General features: G+C 35.8%; 3 protein-coding genes across 3 annotated transcripts; 2 read left to right on the top strand and 1 right to left on the bottom strand.

Moving 5' to 3' along the window:
• The first annotated feature begins 2,523 nt into the window (after nucleotides 1-2,523).
• On the top strand, nucleotides 2,524-3,885 carry LOC138335778 (uncharacterized). The gene has a single exon (XM_069284944.1). It carries the CDS (start codon nucleotides 2,575-2,577, stop codon nucleotides 3,466-3,468), a length of 894 nt encoding a protein of 297 aa, XP_069141045.1. The 5' UTR covers nucleotides 2,524-2,574; the 3' UTR covers nucleotides 3,469-3,885.
• Nucleotides 3,886-6,448: 2,563 nt separating this feature from the next.
• Nucleotides 6,449-9,351, bottom strand: LOC138335156 (protein FAM136A-like). Its single transcript, XM_069284114.1, has 3 exons — nucleotides 9,196-9,351; nucleotides 7,903-8,043; nucleotides 6,449-7,512 (listed from the first exon to the last, which is right to left on the bottom strand). The coding sequence occupies exons 1-3, from the start codon at nucleotides 9,277-9,279 to the stop codon at nucleotides 7,318-7,320; spliced, it is 420 nt and encodes a 139-aa protein (XP_069140215.1). The 5' UTR covers nucleotides 9,280-9,351; the 3' UTR covers nucleotides 6,449-7,317.
• Nucleotides 9,352-9,385: 34 nt separating this feature from the next.
• Nucleotides 9,386-24,789, top strand: LOC138335155 (succinate--hydroxymethylglutarate CoA-transferase-like). Its single transcript, XM_069284113.1, has 14 exons — nucleotides 9,386-9,516; nucleotides 11,826-11,892; nucleotides 13,819-13,892; nucleotides 14,957-15,042; nucleotides 16,206-16,256; nucleotides 16,939-17,059; nucleotides 19,083-19,174; nucleotides 19,675-19,818; nucleotides 20,120-20,215; nucleotides 20,956-21,027; nucleotides 21,640-21,737; nucleotides 22,162-22,264; nucleotides 23,419-23,482; nucleotides 24,073-24,789. Exons 1-14 carry the CDS (start codon nucleotides 9,414-9,416, stop codon nucleotides 24,219-24,221), a joined length of 1,320 nt encoding a protein of 439 aa, XP_069140214.1. The 5' UTR covers nucleotides 9,386-9,413; the 3' UTR covers nucleotides 24,222-24,789.
• The last annotated feature ends 178 nt before the right edge of the window (nucleotides 24,790-24,967 follow it).

Raw genomic sequence — 24,967 nt, 5'->3', positions numbered from 1 at the left:
TGACCAGTAGACATTCAAAGACCCGAGTCGGGCTTTGGATAACATAATCAAGAATCCTTGATATAATATTCACATATATGTGGTTTCAACCATCGCAGATATACAACGTACGTAGATTATTATGAACATTTTATTGTGTATAATTATGCAGTAATTGCGTAGAGATGTTCATTTATCTAAGACAGGTACATCAATATACATGTATGCATGGTATAAATCCGTTTTCAAGCGTTTTTCAAACTCATATCTGTGATTAAGGATAATATTAAATAGGTATTGGACATGAACACAGGTATTTGTGTCTTCAAAATCGATATTTACAAACAGATAGTTTATATTAGATGGCAGACACCAAAAATCGCCTCTCTATCTTATGCGAGTAGAATAGGTCCCGTTGTCCTCGTGACGTCACAGGTCAGGGGTCCCGAATCGGGGTCAATGGCTTGGGGCTTCAGGTGTGTTTTAGAGAAAAGTCGCATTATCTCTAATACCGTAATCGCTATGAAACTCGTACTTTCTCCATTCTAAATTTTATCCAAAGACGCATTTATCAAGCCTTATATACCAAACCATTCCGTGTACACTTTAATAAGTATCAGAGACTACATCGCTGTATGTATTAATTATAATATTACTACTGTCGCCAGCAGAGGGGACAGATCTCCCTCCTGTCAATAAATGATAAGCTCCTCCCACTTCAATTACAGCAACTCCGTGACGCCCTGTGGTCAGTCATCTCCACCAGACGCAGTTGTCAATGTGAGATTGACAACTAAATACACAGCAACCAATCTAATTAAAATGATATGTTATCTACTCCGTAAGTTTTAGTCTACATAGTAGATAAAGAACATCATAATTGTTACAAATACATACCAATCTATATAACCAACTGCAACTTCTGCGCGATTTCGTCCTCTTGAACTGAGCAGGTTTGAGTTGATCAGTTGTTTGTCTCTTCAGCAATAAAATCGATCAATATACAAATTTGCAATGTTCAATACTGAACAAGGATTTATAAGTGAGATACGTCCTTGATACTGAATAACGAGTGTCCGATTTATTAATCAATTAAAATATTCATTTTAAGATGTTTCATCAACAATATACTTATAAGTAGGATAATAATTTATGTTTAATCGTGTATATATATTATCTAATTAACACGGAAATACATACATGTGCAATCAGTACCTCATTCCATATAGGGAATATAGTGCCATGGATTTTTCTCGGGATGCTATTAAATATTCAAAATTTGTATATTCAAAAGTAAATAAGCACCTCAAACTTTTCAATGATAGTTTATATATATAGTGTCAGGTAAATAATTAAAAAGAATTATTATTTCTAATAGACAAAAAAATCCCATTCGTTGGTGGCGTAGCACCATTACTGTATACATTATCGATTGTGTTCAGGTGCACTTTTTATGCACACGCATATATGCCTATGATATTATTATAATTCAATTTCACCTTTCTATACATCAAAGTACTAATAGCGGTAATTAATGTCTTTGAAAAATATCCATTGTCAGATCTCGAGAAAAAGGGATTTCAGATACACCTACGGGGGCAAAACTAGTGACAATATCAACAACCATACAATCACATGATACGGGGCCCATGATGTGCCCATAAACTGAATAATTGAATATCAAAAACGCATATTTGACGCTTTTTAATTATTTTTTTCATGATTCAATAAATATGACTTAGGAATTCGTAACCTATAATACAAATTAAAAGAATTTGATTGTATTTTTTCACTATTTAACCACGACTTAAATATCCGTTACTATAGTTAATAACAATTCAATTGAAAAACAATTATATTTGACATATGTTTAAATATAGTATTTCCCTTTTTCATTACTTATCAAATATTTGTTCAAACTTTTTTTTACAAATTTTTAATTATGTTTTTGAAATTATTTGTTCAAACGTACCATTTTTTCCTCTTTTAAAAGAAAGATGCCTGTCACTCTCAAACTAACGGATTTTCACGCCTTTCTGAACACCCGTGGAGACCTTTATAACCAAAATCCCCAAGGGGCCTATAGGTAACGGTATTTGATGTGGTTATTGTAACGGTACACGGATAACGGTTTCTCTGATGTTGTGTAATGGACCGTGACCTCCCGCTGATCTGTGGCAGCCGATCATGCACATCAAACGATGGCCACGCTTTGACGGTCCATGTGTATTGTCAACTTTTGGAGATGCTCGACCCTGAGCCCCCACGATTTTGGGGGAGTGGGAAGTCCCATTTCACACATAGGAGGGGTGGGTTAATTATCATAAATCATACGTTCATAATTAAACGCATACTAGGTTTAATAATTACATTAAACTTTAAGAAATTAATAACATGAGTTTAAATGATATATTAAGAGTGAAAAGGTTGTACTTTTAACTAATTGAAGTCAAAACATAAACCTTGTCCCCCTTTTCTGAAATGAGATGTGACCGAGTATATAGAGTTGACTCTAACCGTTTTAACGGTACTTCAGCTGATTGCTCAGCAGCAGACGTACTGTCATCTAATACGACATTATACACCTATACAGAAATGGAAAGCTACAGCCCTTTCGAAGACTATTTGGGTTTAAGCAAACTTTTGAAAACTCGAAATGAAGTTTTGGACAATACCAGTGATTCTACCATGAGTAGTTCCAGCGACAACTCTGAATCAGTTCCGAGATTTTCGGCTCCGGACAGTTGGAACCATATACATGCCCAAATGGTAAACAGCCTGAACGGGTACACAGGTGGCCTCACCTGTCTGCCTTCGGACGATTTCCTGTCCATGGACTGTAGCCGGACTGACGACTGTTTCCGCAGCGATATGAGTGTCCACCTTGACGATGAAGATCATCGGTCACAATCTGACGTCACTGCAGAGCATGGATCGGGAGAAGATGAAGTTTTCCAGAGGAACATTTCCAGGTCCTCATCTTTGTCGGAATATTCCTGTGACAATTTTGGCCGTGTTTCGTCGCCTTTGCCGTTAATTCCGAGGAGAATCGAGGAGATCTCGCCATCGTCTTATTATTCATCATCCAGTGGTCAGTGTGTGAGCGGTGCGGACAGACTCGCAAAGTTGATGAGGGAGATGAACAATCATGTGGCGGACAAGGATGACGATGAAACATCACAAGGATGCTTTCTGGAGTTCAGACCAGCTTGTTCTACTCGTGTTGTGAAACGGGACATGTTTTGTGTATTGTGTAAGCGGAATGGAGAGACACGCGAGTTTTATACCACCCATGTTCTCAAGGACACTCACGGAAAGGTCATCTGTCCGATTCTGAGGAAGTACGAGTGTCCGCGCTGCCTAGCAACGGGGGATAACGCTCACACGCTCAGACACTGTCCATTCGCTGATCAGGGACTCGGGTCAATGGCACGTACATTTCTCACGAGGCGAAGTAGCTGTGGTGTGCGACGAAAGGACAGTTTGTAGACCATATAGTTTTTATAGTGGAACTTAGATTTCCGGAGAAGCGGAACTTTTCAAAGCATTCCCTAATATACAAATCTTCTCGTATGTGCAACAACAAAATTTGACAAATTTTGTTCAAAAGACGAATTTGTGCCACTAAGGAGCGCGCATATAAAGATTTATTTAATATTGTCCACTTCAAAGTCTCGAGGTTTTGCTTAGATTCAATTTGTTAAACTGTTATAATTTTTGATCACCAAATGTTTTTTTTTAAATGTGTTTTGTTTGTTTGAGAAATGTTTATTTTTTATGATCGTCAAAGTTTATTTATTATAAAAAGAGAAATATGTTGCTATCCGTTAAAACTAAATTATCAATTTTTGTCTTTTTTGTTAGAAAGGTATAGCCATGTTATTTAAACAAAGTTTTACTATTTTTTACTTATCTGCTTTGTTCATAAAGCTATTTAGCACAAAAAATATTAGTGTATATTTTATTTGATATGCATCATATTTTATTTGTGTTGCCTACATAGACAAAGACATATCATTTGACAGTAAATTTGATGATGTATATAATATGAATATCTAATGCAAAAAATCTGTTTAAAAAAAATTATTCTTCAAATAAAGGTATCCCTATTAAAACACCATAAAATTAAATTTTTGCATAAAAGTAAAAAAAAAAAAAAAAATAACATAAAAGATATAAATTTATGAAGAAGTGAAATCTTAGCTGAAATGATGGCTTAAAAATATCAAGATAAATCAAATATTGCTTAATTAGTTCAAAAAATTCAGAATCCAAAAAAGTGCATATGATAATAAAAACAACAACTGAATATGGTTAAAAAAAACAATGCGTAAAATGCATCTAAACCAATATTGATGAATTGCACATTATTTGTAAATTTATTACAAAATCAAAACCTCTAAGGTTCAAAATCTGAGGAATGACTATAGATTTAATGCATGGTTTCTTATCACTGACTTGATTATAACAATATGTTATGGTTTGATTTTAGATTGTGTAGAATAATATATGCTTTCCATATGTTAATACTTAGATGCTGATATGTAGCACATATTACAAAATACATCAAACAAATCAATTATTTGTAATATATTATGCCAAACAGATCTTGCTTATTTTTGTTATGTTACAATTTCAATTGAAGTTTTTTAGATTTTTTTGTTTTGAATTATTGTATCTCCCTTCAAGTTTTAACCTGTTTTTAGTATTTTTATAAAATCATTTTGTTCTTAACCAAATGTGTAAAATTGTTTTCATGTATAGTACATTAACACAAATTATTACATATATACTGAAACCTAAGTAATATAGTATAAATATAAATGTTAACTATAAAATATCTTTAAATATGTTTCAAACATGAGAATGTTAATTTTTTTATTTCTTTGAAAGTAGAACTAAAAAAAATGATATTTTTTTCCCGCTGGAGAGTTGATACACAAACTTTAATTTCTAAATAGAGCACGCTTCCAACCAGGTAATTTAAAAGTAGTGGGATCTTTTTACTGGATTCCATTCCATCTTTTGTATAGGATCGCGATAATGCTATATATGCCATACACATATTTCTATTAAGTTAGAACTAGTACTGCATGTGCCAAAGATACATAGGCAATAACATATGCATTTCTCATTCAAACTTGTGTATACGTGTACTGTAACAATATATTTTTGTTTTCATATGTATTGAGATATATACAATATTTATTGAAACTTGTAAGCATGACAATACGAAGTAAAAATAGCGTTTATTCTGGTTCCTTATTCTGATGTATCGAGAGTTATTTCCCTTTCATTCACTTGGTCGGTTGATAGTCAACAAAGGGAAATAACTCTGATACATCAGAATACTGGTCCCAGGTGGCTACATTTCAATGTTTGATGTAAAAATGTATACAATTTTTCAGTTCGTTATTGTAGCTGTATTAGTAGAGATCTTATATAACTTATTTTTTTCTTACAAAATATACAGTTGTTTAATATAGAAAGGTGTAGATGTTATTAAGAAAACTGTAGTGGAAAAATAAAAGCTTGTCAACTGTTGATCGTTGTTTTTTTGCTGATTGTAGGTCACAGTGGTACAGGACAAATATGATTGCGAGCCATCTGGTCTATTCTGTAAAAATGAAGGCAAGGTGCTACACTGTCAAAAAACAAAATTAAAAAAAATTCTTAATAGCTTCTGAATAATTTTGCTTGTGCACCATGAGCCCCATACATAAGTACACTGATTGCGTATGCTAGTAAATGCTGCTTATTATCCCAATCACATTAGTACATCCAGGTTTGTTTATTTAGCTGGTTGGCAGTGTAGCATCTTAAACTCCTTCATACAGACATATACCGCCTGGTTTGTATCTATAACTCTTTCATACAGACACATACTGTAAACCAACCTATTCTCCCCACTTTATACTTTACAAATGTTTGAACATTTTTCTCAGCAATGTATTTTTTGCGAAATTTGTGGAAATATGTTGGTTTACAGTATAAAACAAAATGTTTGAACATTTTTCTCAGCAATGTATTTTTTGCGAAATTTGTGGAAATGTGTTGGTTTACAGTATAAAACAAAATGTTTGAACATTTTTCTCAGCAATGTATTTTTTGCGAAATTTGTGGAAATATGTTGGTTTACAGTATAAAACAGTTAAACCAGTGTATAACAACCACCTATAGAAAGAAAAATACAGAGGAAAATTGTCTTTATAAACAAGTAGTCTTTATACACAGGTTTTATTGTGTTGAAATAGGTAATGTGGATTGTGAGACCTCATCCTCGATACTCCAGGGGTTTCGATCACATACAATTTCTGTAGAGATACTAGTGGGGCTAGTGGGGAAAAAATGGTCTTATTAAGCAGGTAGTCTTTATACAGAGGTGGTCACTAAGGCATGTTTTACTGTTACAACCACGTAGCTACATAGGAAGCATCTATAAGAATATAGAAAACACTTGACACACTGATATGTTTGATAACTCATTTTCACTTTATCAGTGTAGGCAGCTACAGTAAAAACTATAAACAAAGCATACATACATAATTGATTCCTTTTCTAAAAATAACCCCCTGTTTGTATATCTTTTAGTGTGCTTTGGTAAAACTGAACACTTTTTTTGTACTTCATGGTAAGTATAAGCCATTCTGATGTATCGAGAGTTACTTCCCTTTACCCTAACGGAGTGAAACAAAGAATGAGTAAATGAACACATGGCCAATTTATGATAATTCAAGTACATTTATATAAATCGTTTCCATAAACAGCAAGTGCCTCGATAAGTTATTCTCAAATTAAAATCATCTACCCGGTGGGTAATGTTTAATTCTGTCCAGTGTCTACATCTGTCATCGTTTTTTAATATTCTTTTGCTATCAAGTAATTTTGTACATGCAAAATAAACTCTGTATTATTGCATCCATATAATAAACAAAAACTATCATTCTTGACAGAGCTTATAACCAGTAATTTTCATTAATTTCCTAAATACATAAGGTATAATATTTGGGTAAATAACAACATCACATTACACTTAAATTTTTGATCATCACATGATATTTCTCCTTTCGTCATATACCTCTGAAGACACATTTAGAATCTACTAAATCAAAGATTAGACCAGTTCATTATGAAATTTCAGGGGTGAATGAGTTAATCATATACATACACAAAATGCTTTTCACAGTTCTCTTACTTATGATTCATTTCTCTCCCACGCTGTAGTCAGTGTAATAATGATGCTTCTGAGTAAACACTATTCCTCATTTCACAGGACTGCACATTTGATTTGTACTAACACACACACACACATCAATGACCTAAAACTTCAAATGGAATTTAGGAGAACTGGTTCTTTGCTATAGACTTCGCCATACGTTTAAACATGGTTCCCGCTAATTCTACATGAGAGTCAGCACATTTGATCATACACTGCTCCATTTCACCACGAATCTTGTCCGCATCTCCCTTTTTCGATGTCATTTGGTCCCGAGCTTTATCCTGGCAGTCCATAGCACAACGCTGTATCCTATTCTGAAAATTTAAAACCAGAAATTCAGATAAATTATCTTTTTCTGTAAAATTTACAGAAATCATTACAAAGCACTTTAAATTTTCATTCATAATAAATTCTCATCCATTGAAGTACACCCGAAGTATTAGATAATCTGATAGAAAATCTGTAATAGAGCAGATTCAGACAAATCCATAGTCTTCTAAGTTCAGATATTTTAATAGGAATTTTAAACCAAATTTGAATCATCTATTAAAATACTAATGCGGATGAAAAGTTTTAAAATTGAAACAAATTACCGGTAGTCCAAAAAGGTCAATTGAATAAATCTATCTTTTGCCATTTTTTGCCATAATGGTGATAGTTCATTGTTGTTATTTTTTTACTTGACTTTTGACATTTTTAAGTACCTGGTAGTTTTCCATTTCTGAGTTCACGTATTTCTGTATCTGCATCATTCTTGAGGAGCAGCGTTCTAGACAGCGATCTTTGTCCTCCACTGTATAAGACTTATTCTCCACACATTTCAGGTTACATTTGTACATTTCAGCCTGAAAGTAATAAATGAAACCGAATAATATGTTAACAATTAGTGAGTGAATTCAAAAAAATTGTCTGCCTTCTTAATAAATTAAGGCTTTCTATGTGTCAAGACTGCTACCACAAGTTTGGATTTATCAAGGATTAATAAGTGAGAAGGATTCGTGGCTGTCTCTTTACACTACTAAACACCACACGAGACGCCTATGAACCGGAAATAAAAACCATTTTTCTCAACAAATACTTGTCTTATCAAGTCAAACGAAACACCAATGTAAAGTTTATTAAATTTTACAACGTTTATTACTTGCTTTAAGGATGGAAGATTTAGAAGATATGTCTTAAATTTTTGTTAAAAAATATGACAGCTCATGAAATGACGGTAACCCTCACACCTGCTATCTACATCAAAGGCTGGCCCGGTGGATATCAAAGGAAAACGGTCGTCGCCCAACGTCATGGTCAGTGCACAAACACAAAAAGCTCCTGCGTTGTACTCCCTCGAAACCCAGTGTGACTTATATATATATATCTTGCTAGTTTGTATATTCCTTATCTTTGCGACTAAAAATAAACCCCATCTTATTAGACAGATGTTTCATTCACTTTAATTAAGGTATTAAATTAACATATCATAATTTGGTCATTAAAACTGTTAGAACAATGTCAAGGTCTATTTTCTGAATTAAGTCTTATATAATTCCTACTTTTATTCTATTATCAAACATATCATGCTTAAAACTTTTAAATTGTAAAAAGCCTGTAAGCCATTTGTTCAGATTGCAAAATCGTGGCATTTAACGATGTGATTTTGAAGATGCATGCTGTATTGCATTTGGATGGTGTATTATTGATGGTAGGGCAGGTCAAGGTCATATAATTTCCATATGATAGCTGATATAGATTACAATGGAAACAAGTTGTGTCAAGACTAGTAATAGCTTTTCCCCTCTTCTCAGAAAATGGCGAAATTATTTGGAATAAAGATCCATAGAATTTATTAAATAATTTTAGTAAATGACGAAATATAATTTGTACAGTGGTCAATCTACTCGAGTCTATCAGCTCGCGAATATTTTTTGCGTTGTTAACTCTTGATAACTGATAAGTAGCTATAGTAAAATATCGCAATCAAACGAACGTTTTACTTCATTTATACATACTTCAATGGCTCTAATCTGCCCTTTCTCCAACTCTTCGCTGTGTAGAGTGACAGCATTCTGAACACGTGCTTGTGCGGCTTCCATGTTTTCGATATTGACATAATCTTAGTAATGAAGACGCTTTGCGCTAATGGCGCGTTCCCAGAAAGCGTCTTGAAGATTTTATTAATACGAAGGGAGATTACTCTCATTTGTTTACAGGACGCAAGGGCTTAACAATGTCAGCTGTAATAAACCGGCTATGTAGAATATGCAACTGCACAAGAATTGCACAGATTTCTCCGTTTTGTACTTCAGCGACCCAGTCCCAAGATGTGAACGGTACTTACATATAGTTGGCATGTTGAAATTTATTGAAATTTGCTGACAAACTGTAGGACAGCGTACAAACTGTAGGACAGAACGGTACAACACGTAGCACAGTCAGCTGACAGTTACTGTACCCATTTTGAGTAATAGTTTTCCATTTGAGCACAGGGCCATGTATAGTTTCTATATGAAAAAATAGCCAGAAATACATATAAAATTTTAAACAAATGTCATCCTAGATACTCCAGGGATTACTATAACTGATATTATATCCACCCCTGGACTACATTTTATCTCATAGTAAAAACTGAGGGCAGATCAAGAGAAAAAATCAGATCAGTCACATGTCTGCAAAGACTCGCTCAACTTCAAATCTATACTGTCAATCTTAGTGTACCGTCTACTTACCTAATTTATTGCCTCCAGTTTAGTCCAGGGGTGGATATAATGTCAATGGTAGTAACCCCTGGAGTGTCGAATATACCCGAATGAAGAATTCACCTTCAAGCTTGGTGCACACCTCAAACCTTGGTATACTAATCACCAGTATTGGTGTACACCTCCAACCTTGGTACACACCTTCAACCTTGGTACACACTTTCAACCTTATACTGAACACCTCAAACCTAGGTACACACCCCCAATTTGGTACACACTTCCAACATAGGTACACACCTCTAACCTTGGTACACACCTCCAACCTTACGTACACACCTCCAACCTTAGTGAACACCTCCAACATAGGAACACACCTCCAACCTAGGTACACACATTCAACCTTGGTGAATACCTCCAACCTTTGCAAACACCTCCAACCTTGGTTCACATCTCCAGTATTGGTACACATCTCTAAGGTTGTTACACACCTCCAACCTTGGTTCACACCTCCAGTATTGGTACACATCTCTAAGGTTGTTACACACCTTCAACCTTGGTTCACATCTCCAGTATTGGTACACATCTCTAAGGTTGGTACACACCTCCAACCTTGGTTCACACCTCCAGTATTGGTACACATCTCTAAGGTTGTTACACACCTCCAACCTTGGTTCACACCTCCAGTATTGGTACACATCTCTAAGGTTGTTACACACCTCCAACCTTGGTTCACACCTCCAGTATTGGTACACATCTCTAAGGTTGTTACACACCTCCAACCTTGGTTCACACCTCCAGTATTGGTACACATCTCTAAGGTTGGTACACACCCTCCAACCTTGGTTCACACCTCCAGTATTGGTACACATCTCTAAGGTTGGTACACACCTCCAACCTTGGTTCACACCTCCAGTATTGGTACACACATCTCTAAGGTTGGTACACACCTCCAACCTTGGTTCACACCTCCAGTATTGGTACACATCTCTAAGGTTGTTACATACCTCCAACCTTGGTTCACACCTCCAGTATTGGTACACATCTCTAAGGTTGGTACACACCTCCAACCTTGGTTCACACCTCCAGTATTGGTACACATCTCTAAGGTTGGTACACACCCTCCAACCTTGGTTCACACCTCCAGTATTGGTATACATCTCTAAGGTTGGTACACACCTCCAACCTTGGTTCACATCTCCAGTATTGGTACACATCTCTAAGGTTGTTACACACCTCCAACCTTGGTTCACATCTCCAGTATTGGTACACATCTCTAAGGTTGTTACACACCTCCAACCTTGGTTCACACCTCCAGTATTGGTACACATCTCTAAGGTTGGTACACACCTCCAACCTTGGTTCACACCTCCAGTATTGGTACACATCTCTAAGGTTGGTACACACCTCCAACCTTGGTTCACACCTCCAGTATTGGTACACATCTCTAAGGTTGTTACACACCTCCAACCTTGGTTCACACCTCCAGTATTGGTACACATCTCTAAGGTTGTTACACACCTCCAACCTTGGTTCACACCTCCAGTATTGGTACACATCTCTAAGGTTGTTACACACCTCCAACCTTGGTTCACACCTCCGGTATTGGTACACATCTCTAAGGTTGTTACACACCTCCAACCTTGGTTCACACCTCCAGTATTGGTACACATCTCTAAGGTTGTTACACACCTCCAACCTTGGTACACACCTCCATCCCTACTATATAACCTTACACAGTTGGCATTGTTTAGTTCATGAACTTCCATCCGCTTATTTGCACATTATTACATTGTGATGTCACAACTGTCGTTTCAGCAATCATGGAAGATGGCTGTTGAAATGGATATTTTGTTTTTGATGATAATAAATTGTTTCTTCAGTATAAATGCAAATTCTGTCAGGTTGGCATTCATACTTCAATGCTTAAATACTTTCTTTTACAGATGCACTTAATAAAAGCAAGTTAAATGTTGGCCCTTTGGATGGAATACGAGTTCTGGATCTGTCCAGGTATTGAATATTTTTATTAAAGTCACAGTAAGGTCTCTTAGGAACAGTATTTCGTTAATTTTTGTTACCGTATTTAACCCAATAAGTATCCAGGGCACATACAAAATTGAAGCAAATAGGGGGCTAGGGGCCTTTCATAAAATTAAACAAAGTAAGCCATAAATTAATTTGAAAAAGAAAATGCTGAGGAAACCAACACAGTTTTCATATTTTCAGTATGTATTTCATTTGAAGTGAAATTGAGGCTTAAAAAAGGGGAAAAGAAACTAATAGTGATTTGGTCAAATATGGTACCCCATCCAATATAGCAAAATAGGAAAAGAAAGTGTAATTCATGTATTTTACATATTTAATTGAAAATTTCTCAATTATGCAATTGTGGTGTTTGATTTCACAATTGTGTATACTGTAAACCAACATTCTTTTGTGGCTACTTAATTTTGTGATTTTGGTTTCAAAACATTTTCGTGGATACTAAGTTTAGCATATTTAAAATTGAATGGAAATATCTTTGAACTTAATTGTAAAAGAATTTTGGAAGATATCAATTCGCGAAGAGAAACTTTCATGAAGTTACCTAGATTGCAAAATTAAATTGCACACAAGAGAAAGTTGGTTTACACTACATTTGGTGATGTCATTATTTTCACGATAAATGTTACTGATAACTTTTTGCAACACAAAATCATATGCGAAGGGGAAATGTTCTCACTAAAAAGGTATTTGCGTAATTTCCCCTCGTCGTAAATTTCCCCTTGTCGTAAATTTCCCCTCATCGTAAATTTCCACATTTACATAATATCAAATTTAGCTAAGTTAAAGTGAGTGACTGATGTACCAAGAGTTATAAATACACACTGTACTCATTATTATCCCCCGCCCAACGAAGTTGGCAGGGGATATACAAATGGGTTCCGTCCGTCGGTCCGTCCGTCTGTCCGTCCGTCCGTACGAATGGTTTCCGGAGCATAACTCTAAAACCAGTAGAGATATTTCCACGAAACTTCATACACACATTGGTCTTATGGTCTAGTAGTGCCTTTTGCTATTTTTAGGTTTTCATTTTTTGCATTTTTTCCGTAACCATGGAAACATTGCTGAAAATATCATATTTTTGTACCAGGTTCGTTTCCGGAGCATAACTCTAAAACCAGAAGAGATATTTCCACGAAACTTCATAGACAAATTGGTATTATGGTCTAATAGTGCCTTTTGCTATTTTAAGGTTTTCACTTTTTGTACTTTTTTCTGTAACCATGGAAACATTGCTGAAAATGGCAAATTTTTGTGTAAGAATCGTTTCCGCAGCATAACTGGAAAACCGGTTGAGAAATATGCACGGAACTTCATAGGCACATTAGTCTTATGGTCTAGTAGTGCCTTTTGCTATTTTAAGGTTTTCACTTTTTGTACTTTTTTCTGTAACCATGGAAACATTGCTGAAAATGGCATATTTTTATGTAAGAATCATTTCCGGAGCACAACTCTAAAATCAGCAGAGATATTTCCATGAAACTTCATAGACACATTGTTCTTATGGTCTAGTAGTGCCTTTTTGCTATTTTTAGGTTTTCACTTTTTGCGCTTTTTTCTGTAACCATAGAAACATTGCTGAAAATATCATATTTTTGTAGCAGGTTCATTTCCGGAGCATAACTCTAAAACCAGCAGAGATATTTCCACGAAACTTCATAGACACATTCTTTTTATGGTCTAGTAGTACCTTTTGCTATTTTTAGGTTTTCATTTTTTGCACTTTTTCCTAAGCTTCATTTGTTATCAAACATGAATTCAGGGGTTTTGCTATATCCTGTGTACAATGATTCTGAGAAAATACAACATGCAAATAGTGATGTTTTAGGGGTTTATCAAAACATTAGTGAATTAAGACCCTGATAAATATATCTTATAATTCTGGTGTTCTAGGGTTTTAGCAGGGCCTTACTGTACTATGATTCTGGCTGACTTAGGGGCTGATGTCATAAAGGTAGAAAGACCAGGTAAGCTTCTCTCTGGTATAGTCATGTTCAAACGAATGACCTTGAGTTTTCACAGTGATAACATTATATGATTAAATGTCATTCTACTGTGCTTGGACTTGAAAGCAGTAAAATAACACTCAAAATAATTGGATTCATAAATCAAATAGATTTTACATTGGCTTCATTAGATGCAGGTGTCTTATAGTAATCAGTTTGTCCGTCCGTCCGTCAATCCGTCTGTCCGTTTTTCTTGTTACCACCATTTTTTTAGAAAGAACTTAAAGGATCTGTCTCAAATTTCATATATAGGTTCCCCTAGGACCCTAGATATGCGTATTGCATTTTGGGACAGATCCATCAACAAGATGGTCAACAGGCAGCCATCTTGGATTTTGATATTTAAGTTTACAAAGCAAAGAAAGGATTGCTCTTTCCATTTCAGACATAGATCAATCTTTGGTGGGCATCAAGATCACTCTGGGATATCTTGTACTGTACTGTCATCAGTCATTTTCTAATTCAATGGCACATCGATCGAGTCGGACCCTTTTTGATATGTCAGTGTTCTAGTTGAATGACCAAGATGCCAATGGATCTGATATTGGGCAGTGAATATGTATTAAATAGGACACAGTAATGCGTGATGCAGACACCATTGGTTTATCAGTCTGTCATACCCACAGAGATCTGAGAATTAGTTACAAATTATATAATCATGGACCAACCAGAGTGCCCTAAGACCATTTTTAGACGTTTTTGAGCTCTAGATAAAAAAAACCCGATAAAAATCATACTCTACATGGTACTATATACGAGAAGGGTGGCAAGACTTAGGCTCCAAATTTCTAATCCATCTACCTTATTATATTATTTATATTATTATATAGATTATATAATCTGTAACTAATTCTCAGATCCCTGTGGTCATACCGGGTATAAGCATAACTATTTTTGCTTATTTGAGACATGTACTACTGCTAACCATAAGTTAAGAAGTGTATATTGTTAATTCAAAATTCAGCCAAATGCTATGATTATTTATGGAACATTTACATTAGGCCTTGACCTTGACCTATTTTTAGGGGTCGGAGATGACACAAGGACATGGGGTCCACCATTTTGTGGTCCGGAAAGTGCTTATTTCTTGTCTGTCAACAGGAACAAAAAGGTGATAAACAATGCAATGGTGGTATTTTCTGTACCAAATAAAATTCACATATCAAGTAACAGTTTTATAACATAGTTTTATAACATTATCTTATGAATGATTATTCATGTACATTTCATCACATCCTTGATACCCGTTATATCCACCTCTGGACTTGTAAAACTGGAGGCAGTTCATGAGAAAATATCTGACCAATCACATGCCTGCAAAGACTCCCTTTGAAGACTACAGCGAAAGCGATGCCAACTTCAAAGCAACAGAATCAATGTATACGGTTATACGGCTCTTTTGATGTACATTAAAGGACTAAATTACCTGTTCTGTTCTAGTTTTACTGTGAGAAAGTCCAGGGGTTGATATAACATCAGTAATAGTAACCCCTGGAGTATTGAGGATGGTTTCATCATTGCCAAAGGTCATATTCTACTAAATTATTCACACGTGTAGGATTATTATTCATTGATTTGATGTAATGTTGTACACCACTTTCTGTTTGTGAGATACTTTCTGCGTAATTTCACAAGAGTTCTAGCTTGAATGTGAATTAAAATGTTTCGTGAATAATTGTTTATATGTATATAATGAATGAATAATTATCAATGATAAACCATTATCGCAAATTTCTGCATTTCCAAATATGTTCAGGATACCAAGGATTTCTCTAGAAATTTTGAAAATTTATCACTGTAATAATGTTATTAAAATGGTAAAGTAGACCTAGAGCTACATGTACATACCGGTCGGTAATTATAAATCGTGAAATATATATATAAAAAAAAATTAGTTTTCATCAATTGCAAAAGAAGTTATACAACGTATGCAAATAATTTTTGATGGCCTGGATGTAAGGACACAAGGGGTCTTAGAGTGGAAGGAAACTGGAGTGTGCAGAAAAAACCTACCAGGTACATGCCAGACCTTTTCAAGTCTGTTCTGGGGATCGAAACCCAAGTCGGCTAGTTGAAAAGCAAGTGGGTTAACCACTACACTGTACCACCGGATAACCCATCGTGAAATTTAGACAGTGAGGAAATATTTTGTGTCTTTTGTTATTTTCAACATATTAGCTGATAATCGGGCATTCGTATCAAGTTGTGGACCATGTTTAACCTCTTGGTTATATATATTTTCATCAGTCTAAATCATTAATCATTATTCCTCAGAGTATTGCTGTCGACCTTAAGAAGAAGGAAGGTCAAGATATTGTCCAGAAGGTATGTACAATAATAGCTCCACAAATATTTTTGAGAAGAAAAATTTTAATGTCTTCAAAAACTGTGGCATGAAAAAAATCTAAATCTGTATTGGGCAATATGACCTCTCCCCATAAAATGCTACAATTTATTTTCTAGGGTCGGATGAGGGTGGGTGGGGCTTATTGTCAGTAGAATACGCTAATGAATGCACTTATAGCTAATGTTGTAATTAGAGCAGTCTGAAAAATTCACATTCTGGATGATTTGAGTTGGGAACACAAGTGTTTCGATTATCAAGATTTCACTGTTCTCCAGTTTTCCTACAGCATCTATATACATTGATACTGGCTGTTAAAGAAAGTTAAAAAAAGATAAACCCAAAATTTGAATCTTTACTGTCGGAGATAACCCAAAATTTGAATCTTTACAGCTAAAGACAAACCCAAAATCTGAATCTGTACCATTGTAGATAAACCCAAAATTTGAATCTTTACAGTTAAAGATAAACCATAAATTTGATTCTTTACCATTGGAGATAAACCCAAAGTTTGAATCTTTATCTTCAGAGACCCATGGTGGATTAGGCTTCACTTTGCTGCACTTATCACAGCGTAGCGTAGTGCCATCAACCATGGGTCTCAAACGTTATGAATCATGCACGGTGTATTATTGAATGACATTAAAATGTCTTTCTTTTCAGCTCGCAAGTCTGTGTGATGTGATGGTTGAGAACTACATTCCTGGAAAGTTAGACCAAATGGGCCTAGGATATAAGCAGATGGCTGACACCAATCCTAGCCTTATCTATTGTTCTATATCAGGTACGTCTCAGCTCCATCATTACCCAGGTCTGGCAATCTATATCAGGTACGTCTCAGCTCCATCATTACCCAGGTCTGACAATCTATATCAGGTACGTCTCAGCGCCATCATTACCCAGGTCTGACAATCTATATCAGGTACGTCTCAGCTCCATCATTACCCAGGTCTGACAATCTATATCAGGTATGTCACAGCACCATCATTACCCAGGTCTGATAATCTATATCAGGTATGTCTCAGCTCCATCATTACCCAGGTCTGACAATCTATCTCCATTCATTACCCAGGTCTGACAATCTATATCAGGTACGTCTCAGCTCCATCATTACCCAGGTCTGACAATCTATATCAGGTATGTCACAGCACCATCATTACCCAGGTCTGATAATCTATATCAGGTATGTCTCAGCTCCATCATTACCCAGGTCTGACAATCTATATCAGGTATGTCACAGCACCATCATTACCCAGGTCTGGCAATCTATATCAGGTACGTCTCAGCGCCATCATTACCCAGGTCTGACAATCTATACCAGGTACGTCTCAGCTCCATCATTACCCAGGTCTGACAATCTATATCAGGTACATTTCAGCGCCATCATTACCCAGGTCTGACAATCTATATCAGGTACGTCTCAGCGCATTAATCATTACCCAGGTTTGATAATCTATACCAGGTATGTCTCAGTGCCATTATTACCCAGGTCTGACAATCTATATCAGGTACGTCTCAGCGCCATCATTACCTAGTTCTGACAATCTATATCAGGTACCTCTTAGCGCCATCATTACCCAGGTCTGACAATCTATATCAGGTACGTCTCAATGCCATTATTACCCAGGTCTGACAATCTATATCAGGTACGTCTCAGTGCCATTATTACCCAGGTCTGACAATCTATATCAGGTATGTCTCAGTGCCATTATTACCCAGGTCTGACAATCTATATCAGGTATGTCTCAGCTCCATCATTACCCAGGTCTGACAATCTATATCAGGTACGTCTCAGCGCCATCATTACCTAGGTCTGACAATCTATATCAGGTACGTCTCAGCTCCATCATTACCTAGGTCTGACAATCTATATCAGGTACGTCTCAGCGCCATCATTACCTAGGTCTGACAATCTATATCAGGTACGTCTCAGCGCCATCATTACCTAGGTCTGACAATCTATATCAGGTACGTCTCAGCTCCATCATTACCCAGGTCTGAGAATCTATATCACGTACGTCTCAATGCCATCATTACCTAGGTCTGACAATCTATATCAGGTACGTCTCAGCGCCATCATTACCCAGGTCTGACAATCTATATCAGGTACGTCTCAGCTCCATCATTACCCAGGTCTGACAATCTATATCAGGTACGTCTCAGCGCCATCATTACCCAGGTCTGACAATCTATATCAGGTACGTCTCAGCTCCATCATTACCCAGGTCTGACAATCTATATCAGGTATGTCTCAGTGCCATCATTACCAGGTCTGACAATCTATATCAGGTATGTCACAGCACCATCATAACCCAGGTCTGACAATCTATATCAGGTACGTCTCAGCGCCATCATTACCCAGGTCTGACAATCTATATCAGGTACGTCTCAGCTCCATCATTACCCAGGTCTGACAATCTATATCAGGTACATCTCAGTGCCATCATTACCCAGGTCTGACAATCTATATCAGGTACATCTCAGCTCCATCACTACCCAGGTCTGACAATCTATATCTGGGATGCACAAAATTATATTGCCCAGAGTAAGTCATTAATCAAATTACAAAAGAAATTAGATAGAGAAACCTATACGGTTCTGACAGTTTCAGTTTGTGTTTAAGTCACCATTCATTGTAAATGAAATTGAGGCCTGAAAAAAACGGACGGGCATTTATTGGGTCGAATACAGTACATTAAACTGAAGAAAGTCTTTCAAAACCAATTAAGCAATTATACAATTCATAACAATATAAACAAACAAAAATGTATGCTGAAATGAGCTCGGCATATCAATTTATTTGATAGGATATGGACAGACAGGGCCGTATCAGCAGCGGGCAGGATATGACATCATAGCAGCTGGTCTGGGCGGATTACTACATATTACAGGGCCTAGGGTAATGTTTTTGTACATACAATTAACACAGTAATTTAAGGTCATGTCAGATTGAGAAAGTGGAGGAGAGCCATAGTACTCAGAGAAAATTCACCGACCTTGCAACTGTCCAATGTGGGATCCTTACTCGAAATTCAAAGATGGAGTTTGTGATAATATGTCAGAACACATAAACCTCTTGACCACTACAGTTCCACCCACGATAACAAACATTACCAAATATCTGAAAAGCTTACCAAAGATCAGGATCTGAAACTGGGCCCTTAAATTTTGGGATGGATACATGTGCCAATACTTTTGCAAATTTTCCTAATTTGTTACATAAAAAAAAAGTGAAAAATTATTGTTTTGTGATAATTGCAAATGTCTTGCAGTTCTAGGAATTATTACTAGAATTATCTCAGCATGCTTTTATTCGTTAATTGCAATTTTTTTTTCTTTTTTTTTTAATATTTCCATGAATTTTCCTTTGGATACTGATAACAAATTGTTGTTTGATAGGATGGTGAGCCGTGTAAAGTTGGCGTCGCTATGACAGACCTATCTACGGGATTGTATGCTCACGGAGCCATCATGGCGGCCATTCTACAGAGACAGCGTACAGGTCAAGGTCAACACATCGACTGTGATCTTGTGTCCACGCAGGTAAGTGGTTATAGAGGGGAAGTGATATATTGACACAGTTGATCATTTATACACACACAACAGTACAGATACAGACAAATGATTATAGACAGATATCTATTTAGTTATTTGACATTTGACCTACTTTTCAGTGTCCTTGTCGATGTTTTGATAGCTTTTAGGGCTTTGATACATTTAAATCTTTCAAAACAAAACAAATCCTAAGCATACAAATATAGCAGACTTTTTAATATTTTGTTCAATTCTTTGAAATTTTCTTGTGTGTTTCTATCTTATTGGTAATACATTTAAATGCCCACAGGTAGCTTCCCTGGTAAACTTGGGCTCTAACTATCTGAACGCTGGACAAGAGGCCCAACGATATGGTACTGCCCATCAAAGTATTGTACCTTACCAGGTGAGTTAATCATTTTACCTTTCCAGGTGCGTTAATTATTTCACCTGTTTAGATGTGATAATTGTTTCACCTGTTCAGGTGTGTTAATTGTTTCATTTGTTCAGGGTTTTTTTTTTTAACCTGCTTACCTACAGCTTGCATTATTTATTTGTCCATTCATCTCAGGTACCATACTCAACCCAATAAGCACCCATGGTACTTAAAAAATGAACAAATACATATAGGGGGAGGGGGTGCTTAATGGAACCCAAACTTGAAGTAGCCTTTCATAAAATTACGGCACAAAGTAAGCCATAAATCAGTTTCCAAAAGAAATCAATAAAGACACCTACACAGTTTTGATAATTTCATTCTACATTTAATTAGAGTTAGGTGAAATTGAGGCCTCAAAAAGTGGTCCAAATATAAGTAGAGTTCATAATAGATCTAAATATGCTTTAAATGAAATGAACAATATACTTCAAGGTCTACTGTAATTGACCCACAAAGCTCTCCTATCCCTGTAAATGCCCCCTCCCCCTTGTTTTAGAATGACAATACTTTTTACTTTATTGGTTACATACTTGTGTACATCAAACTTGTGGCAAGGCTGCTCAAAAATGTCATATTTTAATACATTGTATGTTCAATCTCTAACTTCAATGGTAATTTATTTGTTGAAGATTAAGTTGTAAATTAAGAAGCTGTGACCTAAAGTTTAGAAATGTACATCGTAATAACAATTTTGTTGTTACTTTAAGTCATTTCAGACATGTGACGGCTACATCATGGTGGGAGGCTGTAACAACCAACAGTTCACCTCACTCTGTCAGGTAATGTAGACTCAACAATAAGAACATGATCACAAATAAGCCCATACCTATAGACATTCTGATATGAGTTACTTCCCCTTGGCTTGTTACACTCTGGCAGGTAATATACATTCAACTATGCTCACATATAACCCTATCCCTTTAACTTTGCACTAAGTATTCTGGAAAACATGTTACAATTATAGTTACTTCCCCTTGTTTCACTTCGTTCGTACCATTCTGAAATATCTGAAATTTGCATTCCTTGCAATCGATTAACACACCCTTCTACTTTTACTTTTGGAAGACCTTCTGACCCTTTCATGTGAGAGATAGAATGATCATCATTCCAAGATGGTGGAGCAGAGTGTCCTCATGTAAACAATATTTTATACAAGCATAGTCCACAATGATATTTCAACGGTGAATGAGTTAAAAGTGAAATGATCATACTCAGAAATCTGTTCTTTTCTTGTATAATTTTAATAGATAATCAGTCTAAATTGTGTTGTGGTCTAGTTTAGACACGGTGGTTTCCAAGGATAATGTACCAGTAACTCATTGAAATTCTTTTCATGAAAAGTTATAAACAGCCACCTTCTTGGTAATAAACATTGTTTGCTTGCATTACAGATGTTAGAGTTAGGTCACTTGTCATGCGACCCTAAATTCAATAGTAACCAGAGTCGTGTAGAGAACCGAGAGGAACTGCTAGCTGTTCTGTCAGATAAGTGAGTTAGACATGTTATTGTACTAATAGATATTTCATCATTGAATCATTTTCTTACTAGTGCCTTGAGCTCAGATGATTTGCATTAAATAATAATAGTATTCATTACGTTTTCTATACACAATGCACCATTGTTATTCAGAATGACGCTAAATGTACATCTCAGTACATTGTATGTTGAACTACAACATTGCTTGGCAACGTCTTGAACTATTTATAGTGTAAAAATTTCATTTGAAGGCGAAAAAACACAAAGAAAAAACCTTTAATTGTTTTGATATAAATATTTCAGTTTTCTCTAAAAAGGGAAATGGTCAGCAAAGGCTAAATACCGGTATAAAAATGTAAAATGAATTACAAATCAAACATAAAGTGATGCTTTGTGACTTGGAAGTACATTTTGTGTTTTTATTTGATACCACCAGGTTTCAAACGAAGACCACAGAAGACTGGCTTGCTGTGTTTGAAGGGTCGGGTTTACCATATGGACCTATCAACAATATGGAGCAAGTTTTCTCTGATCCACAGGTACGTGAGCCATCAGAAGCCTACAGTTAAAATCTTACCTATAGTGTATAGAACATGTATGTGATCTTTCATTTGCAGTTACTTGTTTTGTATCGCCATTAACCTACATATTTTACTCCAATTGACTTCTTGTTCTCTGCCCCAGCTGATCATCTGTGTTCTGCTTTCATTATCTACATGTTTTATCTACTGATTTGCATCCTCCAATTAATCACATTTCCGTCTGATGCCACTGGCTACCTTTTCTTTACTTCCTTTGGTTAACTGTTTTTTTTGTGCTCCCATTGGTTAACTGTTTTCTGTACTTCCATTGGTTAACTGTTTTCTGTACTCCCACTGGTAAATCTTTTCTGTGCCCTGTTAACTGTTTTCTGTGCTCCCATTGGTTTACTGTTTTCTGTGCTCCCATTGGTTAACTGTTTTCTGTACTCCCACTGGTAAATCTTTTCTGTGCCCTGTTAACTGTTTTCTGTGCTCCCATTGGTTAACTGTTTTCTGTGCTCCCATTGGTTTACTGTTTTCTGTGCTCCCATTGGTTTACTGTTTTCTGTGCTCCCATTAGTTAACTGTTTTCTGTACTCCCACTGGTTAACTCTTTTCTGTGCTCCGTTAACTGTTTTCTGTGCTCCCATTGGTTAACTGTTTTCTGTGCTCCCATTGGTTTACTGTTTTCTGTACTCCCATTGGTTTACTGTTTTCTGTGCTCCCATTGGTTTACTGTTTTCTGTGCTCCCATTGGTTACTGGTTTCTATGCTCCTATTGGTTTACTGGTTTTTTTTCTCTCATTGGCTACCTTTTCTCTGCTCCCTTTGGCTATCTGTCCTCTGCAACCATTGACTACATTTCCTCTTTTCTTGTAGACATTAGGCTTATCACAATCTTTGATAAAATTTCGTCTTACTGCATAGAATGGATGTTATTGGGACCAACATATTTGGACAGTATATACAGGTTCAGAATTATACAGGTTTTAATTATTATAGATTAAGAATGAAAGTACCATAAGTCCCATACAGTTACATTGGAATAGACATGGTTTCAGATTATATAATGACTGGTTTAAACAGTTACATCTCTATAAAAATTATCAGCTTATAATGGTAAACTGTAGAAGCTAACAAGGTTTCATATAAACAAGATTTTTCTCTCCTAGGTCCTCCACAACCAGATGGTGCAGACAATGGACCACCCGACAGCTGGTCAGATACGTCTGCCTGGTAAGATCACAGGAACTTGTCTTGTCATTTCTAATACTTATTATAATACATGTAACTCAGGGATATTATCATTAATGTGTCATGTCCCTGTACTGGTGTAACTATCATTATCATTATTTCCATGTCAGTGGTAGAAACCCCTGGAGTATTGAGGATAGTGTACTATGTGAACTGTCCATTGTATTTGAATTTATTGTCAGCAGAAAGCAGTTTGTATTCCAAGCACCAGATATTCAAGTTAATGAGTTGGAATCCATTGAAAGCTGGATTGAAGCAGACAAATGTTTGCTAGATGTGTATGTGTATTATTACTTTGAATAAACTGTGAAACAATTCCTTTTTGAGTGCAACTAAATTTCATGTATTTCGCATTTGTGAATGCTCAGAATACTACAAATAAATTGTTGCGAAAAAGTAGTTGGGTATGAAAACACCAAAATAAGACGCTGCCATACTAGGTTTGTTCACAGTATATATACACGTATATGTTAGTAATAGCAACAGTAGATATAACAGTTTCCAAAATGACTTTATGTAAAGTTTATATGTACCAGGTATAATTATTATTTGATTGTACCTTTCTTGTACAGGTCCGGCTGTCCGCTACAGCCAGTATTCACAACCTCAGGCCACAGCCCCACCAACTCTAGGACAACACACAGATGTTGTATTACAAAGCATGCTGGGATTAAGTCATGTGACTTTGAAGGACTTGAGAGAACATGGTGTAATAGAGTGATGCATAATGTAATTTTGAATTGGTATATTTATTTTATGCGATCAAATGTGATGAATCAGAATAAATGGTGATATTCCAGATTTTTACCCTGTAGGCAGCCTATGGAAATTACTACAAATGACTAGCTACGTACATGTGTACATGTATACAATAATGTAAATATTCCATCTTTGTATATAACAAAGTTAGCACCCTTGTTGGTTGGTATCGATTGTTATTTCATTATTTTATAGTGTAATTCACATTGTTTTCTCCGAAAATTATAACTTTATGCTCGCAAACACATATCACGTAACAATCAATACCTACACACAAAGGCAGATAACTCTGTTTATGCAAATATAGAATATGTGGTAAATAATCAGATCCATTGATGATAATTTAGTTAATTATGATGGGTTCCTGTTTAACTAGATTGTCTCCATGAACAAAAATATTGATCATCTTCAGTTTTACTCTGTTGCATAATTTGTCAGCTTTCCAAGTTCAATATTTTAAAGATGCTGCACCGCCACTGTGGGTACCCGTACACCGGATATTGGTATCGATGAGGCAGTGGCCTGTCACAACAAGGGTAAGTTTTGCAATATTTTCACATTTTTAATGTAATTAATGTATCTATAATATAGTTAGTGGTGTAGCATCTTTAAAGATATAAAGTAATTAAAAATTATAACTATTTTCAAATATAAAAGAGTTTATCTAATTAAAGTTCATTTTCAAGCCTGTTGTTCCATTTAAGATAC

This window comes from Argopecten irradians, chromosome 11 (assembly GCF_041381155.1).
Source record: "Argopecten irradians isolate NY chromosome 11, Ai_NY, whole genome shotgun sequence".
NCBI lineage: Eukaryota > Metazoa > Mollusca > Bivalvia > Pectinida > Pectinidae > Argopecten > Argopecten irradians.
The sequence above is the reverse complement of the archived record's forward strand: the minus strand, read 5'-3'. Positions and strand labels throughout refer to the sequence as shown.

What these genes read in the sequence shown, in the direction of transcription:
- LOC138335778 (XM_069284944.1), top strand. Translation starts at nt 2,575, where the DNA reads ATGGAAAGCTACAGCCCTTTCGAAGACTATTTGGGTTTAAGCAAACTT.
- LOC138335156 (XM_069284114.1), bottom strand. Translation starts at nt 9,279, where the DNA reads ATGGAAGCCGCACAAGCACGTGTTCAGAATGCTGTCACTCTACACAGC. An exon ending in GGCAGATTAGAGCCATTGAA is followed by an intron (nt 8,044 to 9,195) that starts GTATGTATAAAT and finishes TATTACTTTCAG; the next exon opens with GCTGAAATGTACAAATGTAA. An exon ending in CAGAAATGGAAAACTACCAG is followed by an intron (nt 7,513 to 7,902) that starts GTACTTAAAAAT and finishes TTAAATTTTCAG; the next exon opens with AATAGGATACAGCGTTGTGC.
- LOC138335155 (XM_069284113.1), top strand. Translation starts at nt 9,414, where the DNA reads ATGTCAGCTGTAATAAACCGGCTATGTAGAATATGCAACTGCACAAGA. An exon ending in CCAGTCCCAAGATGTGAACG is followed by an intron (nt 9,517 to 11,825) that starts GTACTTACATAT and finishes TTTCTTTTACAG; the next exon opens with ATGCACTTAATAAAAGCAAG. An exon ending in AAAGTATTGTACCTTACCAG is followed by an intron (nt 20,216 to 20,955) that starts GTGAGTTAATCA and finishes TGTTACTTTAAG; the next exon opens with TCATTTCAGACATGTGACGG.